The following is a 12,761-nucleotide window of genomic DNA, read 5'->3' as shown; positions in this document are numbered from 1 at the left end:
AAAAAATAAAATATTCACAATAATAATCAAATCGCTTCTTTTTCGAGTCGATTACACTACATTGGGGGTAAGTCGACATTAAATTTTAACATTATGCATTATACATTAACTTACTAATTTTATTTAGTACTCGAGGTATACTATGTATGTCACATCTCGCCCTAGGGCGGATCAGTTCTTGGGCCCGCTCCACCACCGTAGCACGATATTGTCTGCTTTGGGCTTACCATTCCCTCACGATTTTGTTTTTGGGAACTCATGAACAACTTCCCAGTGGGTCACCCATCATAGGATTGCTCTAGCCCCTTTCTCGCTTAACTTCGGAGTTCTTACGGAACACGAAGCCAGTGAGCTCACAAAAGGCTTCATGCAAGGTAGAGATTGGAATATACATATAAGGATCACTCCCCTGCCCGATGTGGGATGTCACAATCCACCCCCCTTAGGGGCCCGACGTCCTCGTTGGCATACCATGGCCAGGGTTAGGCTTTGATACCAATTTGTCACATCCCCGCCCGGGGCGGATCAGTTCTCGGGCCCGCTCCACCACCGTAGCACGATATTGTCCGCTTTAGGCTTACCATTCCCTCACGCTTTTGTTTTTGGGAACTCGCGAGCAACTTCCCAGTAGGTCACCCATCATGGGATTACTCTAGCCCCCTTCTCGCTTAACTTCGGAGTTCCGATGGAACCCGAAGCCAGTGAGCTCCCAAAAGGCCTCGTGCTAGGTAGGGATGAGAATATACATTTAAGGATCATTCCCCTGGGCGATGTGGGATGTCACAATCCACCCCTCTTAGGGGCCCGACATCCTCGTCGGCACACACGCGGCCAGGGTTAGGCTCTGATACCAAATTGTCACATCCCAGCCCGGGCGGGACCACTTCCCGGCCCCGCTCCACCACTGTAGCACGATATTGTTGGCTTTGGACTTACCATTCCCTTACGGTTTTGTTTTTGGGAACTCACAAGCAACTTCCCAGTGTGACCACCCATCATGGGATAACTCTAGCCCCTTTCTTGCTTAACTTCGGAGTTCCTACGAAACCCGAAGCCAGTGAGCTCCCAAAAGGCCTCGTGCAAGGTAAAGATGGAAATATACATATAAGGATCACTCCCCTGAACGATGTGGGATGTCACAATGTAAAACCATTATAATCGATATATGATTATATTGTAACAACTTATGATAAGGTTGGAAAGTAGATCGATCCGACATGTTTCATGCTCACATGTACATGGAACTTAATATGGCCATTACAATATGCTTGTATACTTTTCTTCTTTTTTTTTTTTATTTTTTTTTTGGTCGAAGTATATACTTTATTAAATTCTAACAATAATGTTTACATGTTCACTAAGAATATTAAATGGAAAAACAGGACCAATAGTGTCTTATAAATAAGAGTCACCATACAAAACAACAAATAAAGCAACCGAGTAAGCTACAAACGAAGCAACCAAATGAGCAGCAAAATTATCACTCCGCATAACAAACAAGAACTTCACCTCGCCAATTTGTGAAGCAATAAGATCAATATGCTTGTATATTTCGGGAAGACTAATGCTTTTGCCAAATTAATACTGAAGTGGACCCCACACTTGCCACTTTTAAATAGTGCGTGACTAAATATATATGTCGGTTCATATCAAATGTTTACGTCTCCAACTTAATAAACCGGATTTAAAGTGTTAATTAAGGAAGGCATGATGTCCTACGGCTCCTACTACCATGTTGACAGAGAGTAGGTGGAAGCTTTATATTTACATCAAAACCTTAAGCTTTGAAAGGGTAGCGGTAATAATTTAGTTGAACGATGTTACACACAACATTCTACATTGATTATGCAAATATTACGTTCGCAACATAAAAATCTATCTTGTTATAATAATAATAAAATGTTAATATCTGTTGTCAACTATAAGCTAACAATAAAAATCAACATTTACAATGACATTGGTACAACAAAATCTATTTATTATACCATTGAAAAAACTAAATTGAGTTTTTTTCTTTCTGGTTCTCAGTGTTTGGAGCCAGCAGATCTAGAGGATCACTCATTTGAAGTCCCATGGACACCATTAACCCATCTCACTTACTCACTTCACACAAATCAAGAATCCATGTATTTCTCTTCCTTGAACGGCCTGAATCTTTGTGTTTGCTGACTCAAAATCTCGATCTGGAGAAACTATCACTTCTTCTTGCATATACCTAAATATATGTATTTAGATTTTGCATACATAAAAGTGGGAAATCAGAGACAATAGACTAAATTCAAATAATGCGTAATAATTTTCAAACAAGAGCGATGCATAATATTAGAAGTACGTGAGAATCACACGTCTTACAAGTGCAATATGTATCGTGTGAGATTTTTATGATCAATATTATATTTGGCAAGCGTACTAAAAGGAATTTGATGCTAACCAACATGATCAGGTCGATTTGCAACATTGTAGTTAACATATTTTTTTCTTTCTTTCTTTCAAACATGTTATTTTGGTTAGGTGAAACTAGCTAGAATATGTCTACTTTCTAATATGTATGATGTCATTTTATAGGTCGAAATACTCCAAGTGAAACTAAACCTCATATTTTTGTAATTTTAATTTTAACATGTTCGAGAAATTGTTATATAGTTAATATTTAGGACCATTTGATAATAATTTCACTTTTAATTTTGTGTTTTTAAATTGGAAATTCGTATGGTATAATATTGGAATATCAAATATTTGGACTCCAAAAAAATCATAAATGGATAAGGTTTCAGTCCTTGGAATTTTGCCTGCACAATACAATATCACTAAACTAAAAATATTTGCTTGATGAAACAAATCTGGGCCGTTGACTGATTGGTAAGAAATAATGTGGAGAGTGGTTAGAATTGGGCTTAAAATTTTCAGCTGTTGGGTGGGGCCTCCCCCCTTTGGAGTTCTAAAATTCTCCCAACGCAATGGAAACAAAGAGAAAATGGCATAAAACCACCACTAATCCATGCCTAATGGAAATGCTTGGATCTTAATTTGCTAATAGATGACAAGTACACAGGACAATGCAGTTGGTTTAGCATCCATAATATAAATATTTGAGGCATCGTTATCTCGCGTCTAAGATAGGAGAAAAACTTGCATGCACTCGTTGCACGTAACATCTCTGTTTCACATTTACAAGGTTCTCTTATCGTAATACTTGACCATCTACAATATATAGATTGTTGCATCTGCTTCTAAATCTGACCTAGCATATTGTTCATAGGCTCGATACACCTATCCCAGTGTGGAAGAATTTGATTTCAAAATGTCTCGGTGCCATTAGTAATGAACCGCCTAATTTTTGTATTGTGAGTTATTGTACTTCTCTGAATGAAAACTCGTTTATAGAACTTCGACACACAATATATGGTTCGATTATAATTGGTATCACATATTCCATCAGTTAAGCATGAAAACAAAAGGAAAATTGCAGATAGAAGTGTTCGAAGTGCTAGTAATGTTGCCTTGTTTAATTAAAGTTACCAATAAAAAGAGATAAATAATGTTGCCTTATTTAAGTAGATAATTGTGTAAGTTTGTAGTACGTTGTCACTCCCAAGCATGGATAAAGAAGGAGGAGAGGGCATCATGTAGTTGACAGCCGGCACTCTGTTTCTTACGTTGAATCGCTATAATAAATTTATAAGAAGACAATTAAGGAAAATGGAAACCTAATCAAACTCTGTTATAGGCAACAGACTTGCTAAACAGGTTGCGGATGTACAACACTTGAAGAGCACTTGCACCAGCAAACACAAGGTACTCTGCAAGTGTGAAGTAGATCACTCGTTTATTGGTGCTAACATTTGCTGCAACCACACAAAAACGTCGTCAGAAGATAACACGATCAATTACAAACGTTGTTAGAAAATGTTGCGCTCAATTTCATGTGATGTGTGCTATATAAACATGTGTATATATACATCCCGAGATAGGCAAGTTTTTCGCGCAAATGACACATACTATATCGATGCCTAGCATCTCGTGCTTTAAGGTACTTTTGCTCTGTTGTGACAGCTTCCAGTGCTTCTCTCAGCTCAGCAATCTTAATATTCAAAGGGTCCATATGTTCTGCACCAAAATTACAAGAAATGAAAATATAACCTCGGTTTTTCCCTGTTACATATGTGGTAAAAACCGAAAACAGCCAAGGAACTCATACTGTATATATTTCGTTATAACGGAACAAAAAACACGACGAACTAACCGTCTTTGGCTAAGTCATGCTCATTTGGGATGTGGCCAACATGAATGTAGAACGAAACAGTCTCAGGAGTCGAAACAGGATTGCGAAAACAAAACTTGTACAATCCGCTTTTCGGTGTCTTGAATGCGAACTTATCCCCGGACGTTCCTTTCAGCGAAAACACAGTAGTGCCTCCTGGAGCTGTGGCCTGCATAAACCACACATAAGTCGCATTTGCTTGCTCCTCCCATTCGAACACAAATCAAATCTTAAAAGTTAATCATTTTCGCGAATGGAAATGTAAAGATCTTTTGTGAATTATTCGACACATTTTGATTTACAGTTTGACAACGTAACATGCCATATTGTTTGACACAAAAGTTCTGCATTAGAAGCGTACAGTGAAATCGATACCAGGGTGGTCGGAGCTCCAGAAGATGTCGTGGTCGATTGCAACAAAGTTTCCGGAGACCGTGTCTCCCTCGTACAGAACTTGCTCCGAGACGCATTCCAACTCCGTCACGGTGATTGAAAGAGCAGTAGCAACATTGCCATTGCCGATGAAGCTCATAAGAAAACTGTACGCCACGCAAATCTTGGCGGTCTCAAATCGCTTTCGTTTCTCCATGTTTGATCTGCACTGAATCGAGAGAGAGAGAGAGAGAGAGAGAGAGAGAGAGAGAGTGTTCCTGAAGTGGGAAAATAAGGAGGCTTGAAATTCGGTTAATTCGTTATGAAGTCCGTTGGTTCCCTCCATGACTTTGATCACCACATGTTTGGGCTTTCTATTGGGCCTAGGTTCGCTATCTGCAACAAGGCTTGACGTTTTCGTTGTTAATTGTAACGGATTTTGGTTTATGGGGTATTTGCGCAAAGGTGGAAACATTGAGCGCCACCGTGCAATCTTTCCCGACTTAAATTCATTCTTCAATTTTAATCCAATTAGAGCGTTGATCTATCAATTAAAAATCTATGATTATAAATTTCTTAATTCCTCAAAACGTGAAACTATGATCATTTTTGTCACCTTCGTTAGAACTTTCGTCAAAATAAGTCATGGTGGAAGGACCATCCTTATAGTTGGGTTAAAGTTGGAAGACAATTTCTTCGATTTGGTTAAAAATTTAGAAACTATTGCTCCAATAACGTTAAAGTTGAGTGAGCATTGCACAATTTTTTCATTTTGTTTCCATATTTGCCTCTTGATTCAGCCTTACGTGCGTGACACGTGACTTATTTTAACGAAACTTTTGACGGAATTGTCGAAAATGACTATAGATGCACATTTTGATGAATTAAGGGACTAATTGTTGTGAATTTTTACTTTAGGAATCATTGCTCTAATTTCAGTAAAGTTAAGGACCTTGCTACAATTTATCTAAAAATTCATTCTCTCTCCCTGTCCTGCTATGTTGTACTAGTTCACCTAGCTCAGTGAGTCGGAGAGCGAATCAGCACAGCTATGGAGTCGTCTCTGCGAAGCTTGAAAGAAGTTCCTTCGGCCAGAGACTTCGCGTCTGGGATCGAATCCACGAACGTTCCCGCCGTAAGTTCGTTACAGTTTCACGTAATTTGCTGCAATTTTCTTCCCGCCTTTCTTAATTCACAAGCAATTGCTCACTCTCGCTTGCTCTGCGTGTTCTTGCTCTCTTCTTCTCATTAGATTTTTAGCGGCTGCGTCAAAGATTGGAAAGCTTTCTCCAATTGGAATCCATGTAATGGCGGTCTCGATTATTTGCAGGTATTTTTCCCTTTATTTTTTCCTTTTTGTTCTCGTCAATTCCGCTTCGTTCTGTGTAGTGATTGGTTGTAAATTTGAGAAAATTAGGGATTATTTGGTCAAAATTAAATTGCTTTCTTTCGAGTTCTTAATAATTTACCACAGCAGCAACACTATGTGAGTAAGATCAACCTCAAATGCTTGCTTAATGATGTCCTTATGCATAATGTATTCTAGTTTTGTTTCGAATTCCGAGCCTTTGGTGTGCTAATCCGTTCCTGCTACTGAATTAGGCCTCAGGGAGGTGACTGTAGTTTTTCAGGGATTAACAAGTAGTTTGTTTCATTCTTTACTTATTTGATTGTTGCGTAGATCGTCGATTTCTTTGCTTTCATTGAATTGAAGTTTGTGCTTGATATGGTTTCTGTGAATGGAAAATTAGGAACGAGTCGGATTGTGTGTTGTGGAGGCTATGCTATCTGATTCGGCACCTGTCTTCTATGGTGATATTAGAAGCCATGAGAGGGTAGTCATTTGTATGGCCATTGTGAATGGTCTCGAACTTTGAATTTTACTCTCTTCTGGATCTCATTAGCCCTAACTAGTTTACTACCCCTTCCGTCTGTAGGTACCGCTGCCATTTTCTGCATTTATTGGTCTATGTAAGAAACGCATGCATCATTCGGAGGATGGTTCCTGTGTTAAATCAGATCGGCATGGGCTACCGGACGCTTCATCTGAGTATGACAGTAAGCCCTATGAGGATGCTCCTCACCAAATCTATTTAGCACAGGTTTAACCTTCAAAGGCTTTAAGATAATGGATATAATATATTTTATTCTCTTTAATGTTGTTAATGGCTTGATTAGTCATTATTTGGATATACTTTATTTAATATGTTAGACTTATTAGTTTTCTTTGAAGGGTCACATGTTTGGGAAGTAACTTTTATTATGTGTAATTCAGGTCCCAATAATCAATACTGAAACTGAAGAGAGGGTTCAACTGGGATCTTTGAGGGAGGACATCCAAACGGTTCGTGAATTTCTTGTTACAGTTGTTGTTTATCGTACAGCATTCCACTCCCTTTTTTCTCATCCTTGATTTCCAATAACCACTTCTTGTTTTTTGTAGCCTGCATTTTTGGAGGATAAAGTACTAGTTGCTATCAACCTGTGGATGAACAATGCTCAAGCTAGATCAAGCACTCACTATGATCCACACCATAATCTTCTCTGTGTAGTCTCTGGCTGCAAACAAGGTCGAATCATTTTCTCTGGCCCTCTGAGTGCATAATGCTTTGTCCAACTACAGAGTGGTTAGATAGGTTTCATGTTACCGGTCCTCAATATCACTGAATGATTAGCTGCCAAGAAAGTGAAATGGTTTTATCTTTTATTGTTAACTTGCATTCCTGCAAAGGTGAATATTTTAGTTTTATTCTTGGAGGGCCACCAATTTAAGGGTGATTTGATTTGTATAACAACTTGGAGTGAAGTTAGAACTGAACTTTGTTCAGTGTTCCCAACTATGTTTGTATGTAAAATATGTCTAAATAGAGTTTTTCTTTCTGATTTGTCTGATAGAAGCTTGCATCTTTCACAGTGGTTTTATGGCCTCCTTCAGCAAGTCCTATGTTATACCCTATGCCAATATATGGGGAGGCATCAAATCATAGGTACAGTACTTGTATTAATAATATGAATTCAAATTAAATTAACTTTTATAATTATTTAATTATGAAAATTTTATGCTTGTATTAGTTATTTGTATCTATTGTGCTATCGACAAAGATAATGAATTGCAGTCTTTCAATCTTATAATTTACGCCCACTTGGCAGTTCTGTTCCCTTAGAAAACCCAAACTTTTCAAATTATCCAAGAGCACAATGTTTAATGGAGCACTCTCAGAAGGTTATTCTTCAGGCAGGCGACGCACTTTTCATTCCTGAAGGCTGGTAAGATTTAATATCCATTAGTGTTCATTAGGAGTCTTTTTATCTTCTGATAATATATGATTTTAGCGCAACCTTTTTATTTATAGTGGTTATTGATTTTTGCTACAGGTTCCACCAGGTGGACAGTGATGATCTGACCATTGCCGTGAACTTTTGGTGGCGGTCCAATGTAACATTAAACATGTCAGAACACATGGATGCATATTATCTGCGCATAATATTAAGAAGGTTTGTGGTATTGTTTCCTTTTTAGTTAGTAAGCAAAGCATTTCCGGAACAAACTAACCTGATTTTGTTTCTCTCTCATGCACCATTTACTTATCCAATCTGTATTAAAAGACTGACAGATAGAGAAATGGTATGTACCTCTCTCTCTCTCTCACACACACACACACACACACACACACACACACACACGCAAACACACAGAGGTAGACATCCTTATATTTGTGCGTATATTTTCATAATAACAAGTTATAATATGGAAACATATAAGTAAACATATGGTTCTATATTGTTTTATGTTTTATCATTTTATGTTTATCTTATTTGAAAACTTGGTGGTCAAATCTACTGCGTTTTCTTCCACCCTTTTATATATTTGAATCAGAAGTTTTCAATGGAGCACTATGAGTATTTTTATTTTTTCAATTTTTTACTTTAGGACAGGACCGAGTGCTACCTATAGCTTCTTTAGCTCAAATGGAGAACATGAACAGGCATACTGGTATAGTACTTAAAAAAGGACAGATAAGTCAGTTTCTATGAGCTCACTGATGATCATCATGTATTAAGATTACTTGGTGAAAGAAACTTGTAGTGAATCTTTATGGCCCTGTAAATTCTCTGTTTACTGACATCCCTAACTTGATATGATTCCCAGATCACAATGACAACGGTTTGGACCAGGCATGTGAGGGAAACGATCTTAAAGGGAAGGAAGTAGAACAAAGATTTATGTCACATGCACTGGAACCCCTTGCCATCCTTGCTCTTCATGAACTTGTTTCTTTAGTTCATGGTCATGTTAATGCTGCTGAGCAAAGACAACCAGTGCAATCTGCTTCAACAACTGCTCCTGCAGCTAGTGTGAAAGATGAATGCATCAAAGTCGTCAGACCGAGTTCGTTTGGCTTGGAAGATGATCCAGTTGCTAAAATTTTTTGGACTCTTCATCCCATCACTTTGAAAAATGTATTTCTTGCCATGGTGGTGAGTTTGAACATTTTTACTTTCACTATAAAACTTAAACTCGTAGACTATTATAGGTGACGCTACTCTCGGCTCATGAGAGTTGTTCGTTACTAGCAAAGGAAAGTGATATATCAGTCTTTCTGTTAATGTTTGGTGCGTCTTCCATGCCAACCAGTAACAGCTTAATCGCAAGCAGGTTATCTTACTTGTATAGAGGAAATTTGTCATCTAGAGGAGCTTCATTTCTTTTAGATTCAAAGGACCATCTTTATTCCCTGTTTTTGCCTACTATTCTGGTTCCTTGTAGTTTATAATTGTGTTTCTATGCTTTGACCAGTGAAATTTGCCCCATCTAAGGAAAAGTGATCCTTGATAGTTTCTCTTTTCATTAAATCCAGTATGTTTGAAGGCTTGACTGCTTTTATCTTGTTTCTGTATTTCTTTACGAAAATGCAGCTGGGCAGGATACTCCCCTCTTCCTGTTTGTCTTTTAATCCTCTTACGCTCTATAATTTTAGTGAGTCTCATACCATTTAGTAATCCCATTTAGTAATGCCTTCATGGCAGCGGTGCGCGGATTCCGTTTAGGCGAGTGGCAGTGAGGGGAAAGGGGAGTAAGCAAGCTTTAAGAGATAGGGGGATGGGAGCAAAATATGCATTGGTTGTTTTGGAATAGGTTGAGGACGTATGTGAAAGTACGAGAGCCACTTTGGGATAACTATATATTAGTAAATCAAATGACCGACCACTATTATTTTGTTTTTTTTTTTAAAATAAAAGTCTCATCCTTTTGTGCAACTGCTATATAATCTTTTGCAGGAAAATTTCCCAAGAACTTTGGAGGCTTTAATACTGCACTTGCTTTCACCAGTGGGAGCCGAAGTACTTACTCGTAAATTTGATAGAATGGATCAACAGATCACTAAGGAAGAACGGTAAATGCTAATTTGTCATTAATTCTTTAGTAAAAAAAGGTAAGGACCTGTATTCACCTACAACCTTCTATCCTTATTTATCATTTCAGGGACAGATTTTACCAGGCTTTCTATGGGGCATTTGACGACCAATTTGCAGCAATGGATGCAATTTTGAAGGGGAAAGAATTGTTTGCACTCCAGGTAATGCTGTGCTCTTGTTGAAACGTGTCTTCTGGCACTCATGATAACATATATTTCTGGTGTCAAATTGTGGTGTAAATGTGCAAAGAGATTATTCTTGATTTGTTCCCATATCTTCATGTTAGGTAGATGGGTACTCAATAATGTTCGTAAGAATAAATTGGGTCTGGGACAATTCCGGAAATAAGATGTTCACGGGCTCATCTACCATATGAAGTACTAAGAAAAATATCTCTTTGGTATGATGGTATGAACTACCATGAAAAAATGATTAACCTAGAAGTTTGCTGTTAAGGATCATAATAATAGCCAGGCATGTATGAGTTGCAAAAGACGGTACAAATTTGTGATTGGTAAAAAATTAGTTAGTCTTGATCTCATAGACTGCTACAGTCAATTCACGTGGTTCCCGGTGGAGACGGCCACTGTGCTGTTACCCTATATTTGTTAAGATTATCTAGTCTTGACTAGAGCTGGGCAGGGAACAAAGATCATAAGTTCGTAACGAGTTCTTTGTTTTGTTTACATGCACCACCTTAGCATTTCTAGTTTGCAATTTTACTGTAAATTTTTCGATGGGCAGTGAACCTTATCACGCTAATATATTGGCATTTCATATCATGCTAATATTATTGCCATGTAAGTTTGCTTATGTATGCAATTTTTCTGGATTGTTTTGGATGTATAAATTTTCCCTTTAATTAGAGTTGTACAGCCAGAATCCCGCTTCGTTTGAGAAATTTAGGTTCTACTCATGAATTATTCGATCTGTTCTCCTTGACAACCATATTTCCCCCTATTAAACAACCTTCGTAGACTTTTCGTTGAGGTGCAGCTTCATTCTTGTCCTACTTGTATGTACGGTGTAAAATGTTACTAGCTGCTCATTAACAAATTAACGCACTTTTACACGATTCAGAATCCTCAATGGATACTGAACTCATTGTTCCAAACTCTTACTACTTTATTCTTTGTTGCAGGCATACAAGAATGTATTGGATAAGTATTTGGGAGTGGATTGGAGGGGGCCAAAACCGGGGTCTGATGAAACTTCGTAAAGAAATTGGTCCCCGGCAGTATCTTGAGGGGAGCAAATCGATGCATATTTCATCACCAGAACTTTTCTTTTACAAGTGTTCATTTAGAGGCTCCTAGAACTCAAGTCATCACTAACTTTAAGCGTAAGAGAGTATGATTGGTGGTACACTCTGTGTAGTTAGATATGCTCTGCAACTTTGTGCTTTGTTACCTCATTTGAAAAACGACGGCGTCTAGCAAGACGAAGCTTAATTTGGAAAATTATTGGGTGGTACTGGAACACCACAACTTGGTATAATCCGTACAAGTGTTGGAATATTGGTGGATGGCGAGTTGTAAGCTAAGGGTATAATCTTCATAAATATTCACTCGTCTTGTGACATGTGGATTGATTAAATACAGTAACAGTGTTTCGCTATCTCGCAATAATTCTCCTAATATTGTTGTTGAAAAAGAACACCTACTAGTTAAGGACCACAAGCGTGCTGAAAACATGAATAAACTGGTCATCCAAACCGTAAAGTGCAGAGAAGCAAATATATAGAGGCCAGTTAACAAAATTCTAAGGGACAATCTGTTGAGGCCTTTATTTTATTTTTTTTATAATATCCCCCAACTTACATGGCATTCTCTTATTCAGACAAGAAGCAATTGGCAGGGGTATCTATTTGATGCCATATTGACATTAGTGATAATTTTTTTCACTTGTAAGTGAGAGATTTTATGGACAATCATAAACGGCGAGTTCAAATCTAATTATGACGGGCTTAATGATTGGTTTAGCACAAATCCTATCTCCCGATACTGTTGTATAAAGAAAAGAAAGAAAATTAGCTACAATGATCAAAAATCAAATTTTAATTGCTGAAATGATCTTGATTATCATTATTGACATAACGACCACAAATTGATGATAACATGTCAATGACCGATACTGATAACATACTAAAAACTAATCATTTTAACAATTAAAATTTAAAAAGCAACCATTTGGGCCAGGTTTCTAAAATAAAAGTACCAATGTGTGATTCCTATATCAATCATTTTTGAACGAGCGAAACTTACCTGAAACAAGAGTGTACTCATTCTCTTCATTTTCACACGTCACGTATTATACTCATTCTCTTCCTTTTTTCACCTTCTGTATGAATCACGTGATTTATGAAAAATTAAAGAAGAGAATGGATATATCCCCATTGCAGAGAAGTTATTATTTTCTTGCACAAGCAAAAAAATGGAAGTTAAAGATTAGAGAAGTCATGGAAATTATGCAACTCTTAATTTCATTTGTATATAAATTTGCAGTACAAGGGGGAAAACTAAAAGGATGGAAAAGCATGGAAAAGGGGTTTTGGTAATTATTAGGGTTGGAAGGACAAATTAAAGGGGGAAAAGGAGGGGTTTTTGTTGTGGTGAGATTCCCTGGTGGACTATGACAAATGCAAGGATGCTGAGAAAGAAAGAAAGAAAGAAAGAGAGAGGGAGAGAGGGAATAGAAGAGAAGAGAGAAG

General features: G+C 37.7%; 2 protein-coding genes across 10 annotated transcripts; one reads left to right on the top strand and one right to left on the bottom strand.

Annotated features, from left to right (window-relative positions):
* Positions 1-3,485: 3,485 nt before the first annotated feature.
* LOC137714709 (transmembrane emp24 domain-containing protein p24beta3-like) lies at positions 3,486-4,885 on the bottom strand. Its single transcript, XM_068453854.2, has 4 exons — positions 4,623-4,885; positions 4,244-4,430; positions 4,000-4,107; positions 3,486-3,845 (listed from the first exon to the last, which is right to left on the bottom strand). The coding sequence occupies exons 1-4, from the start codon at positions 4,848-4,850 to the stop codon at positions 3,712-3,714; spliced, it is 657 nt and encodes a 218-aa protein (XP_068309955.2). The 5' UTR covers positions 4,851-4,885; the 3' UTR covers positions 3,486-3,711.
* A 723-nt stretch (positions 4,886-5,608) lies between these two features.
* Positions 5,609-11,668, top strand: LOC137715392 (lysine-specific demethylase JMJ31). 9 transcript variants are annotated; one of them, XM_068454707.2, is made up of 15 exons: positions 5,609-5,768; positions 5,886-5,963; positions 6,385-6,468; positions 6,571-6,735; positions 6,909-6,977; positions 7,077-7,203; positions 7,548-7,620; positions 7,784-7,900; positions 8,009-8,128; positions 8,240-8,258; positions 8,570-8,654; positions 8,784-9,112; positions 9,914-10,029; positions 10,119-10,212; positions 11,193-11,668. In XM_068454707.2, exons 1-15 carry the CDS (start codon positions 5,685-5,687, stop codon positions 11,268-11,270), a joined length of 1,638 nt encoding a protein of 545 aa, XP_068310808.2. In that variant the 5' UTR covers positions 5,609-5,684; the 3' UTR covers positions 11,271-11,668. The 9 variants fall into 9 exon arrangements, with proteins under 9 accessions (XP_068310808.2, XP_088546719.1, XP_088546718.1 ...); XM_088690593.1 differs by having other exon boundaries at positions 8,240-8,331; positions 8,565-8,627; XM_088690592.1 differs by having other exon boundaries at positions 8,240-8,331; positions 8,565-8,654.
* The last annotated feature ends 1,093 nt before the right edge of the window (positions 11,669-12,761 follow it).

Source organism: Pyrus communis, chromosome 3 (assembly GCF_041283825.1).
Source record: "Pyrus communis isolate YQ-2024b chromosome 3, ASM4128382v1, whole genome shotgun sequence".
NCBI lineage: Eukaryota > Viridiplantae > Streptophyta > Magnoliopsida > Rosales > Rosaceae > Pyrus > Pyrus communis.
This window is presented reverse-complemented; position numbering and strand designations above follow the sequence as displayed.

Bases quoted from the DNA above. Each gene is read 5' to 3' on its own strand.
- LOC137714709 (XM_068453854.2), bottom strand. From the start codon at position 4,850: ATGGAGAAACGAAAGCGATTTGAGACCGCCAAGATTTGCGTGGCGTAC. The intron at 4,108-4,243 runs GTTAGTTCGTCG...ATTTTGGTGCAG, and splicing joins GCATGACTTAGCCAAAGACG to AACATATGGACCCTTTGAAT. The intron at 3,846-3,999 runs GTATGTGTCATT...GTGTGGTTGCAG, and splicing joins AGATGCTAGGCATCGATATA to CAAATGTTAGCACCAATAAA.
- LOC137715392 (XM_088690592.1), top strand. From the start codon at position 5,685: ATGGAGTCGTCTCTGCGAAGCTTGAAAGAAGTTCCTTCGGCCAGAGAC. The intron at 7,204-7,547 runs GTCGAATCATTT...CATCTTTCACAG, and splicing joins AGTCTCTGGCTGCAAACAAG to TGGTTTTATGGCCTCCTTCA. The intron at 8,129-8,239 runs GTTTGTGGTATT...CTGTATTAAAAG, and splicing joins CTGCGCATAATATTAAGAAG to ACTGACAGATAGAGAAATGG.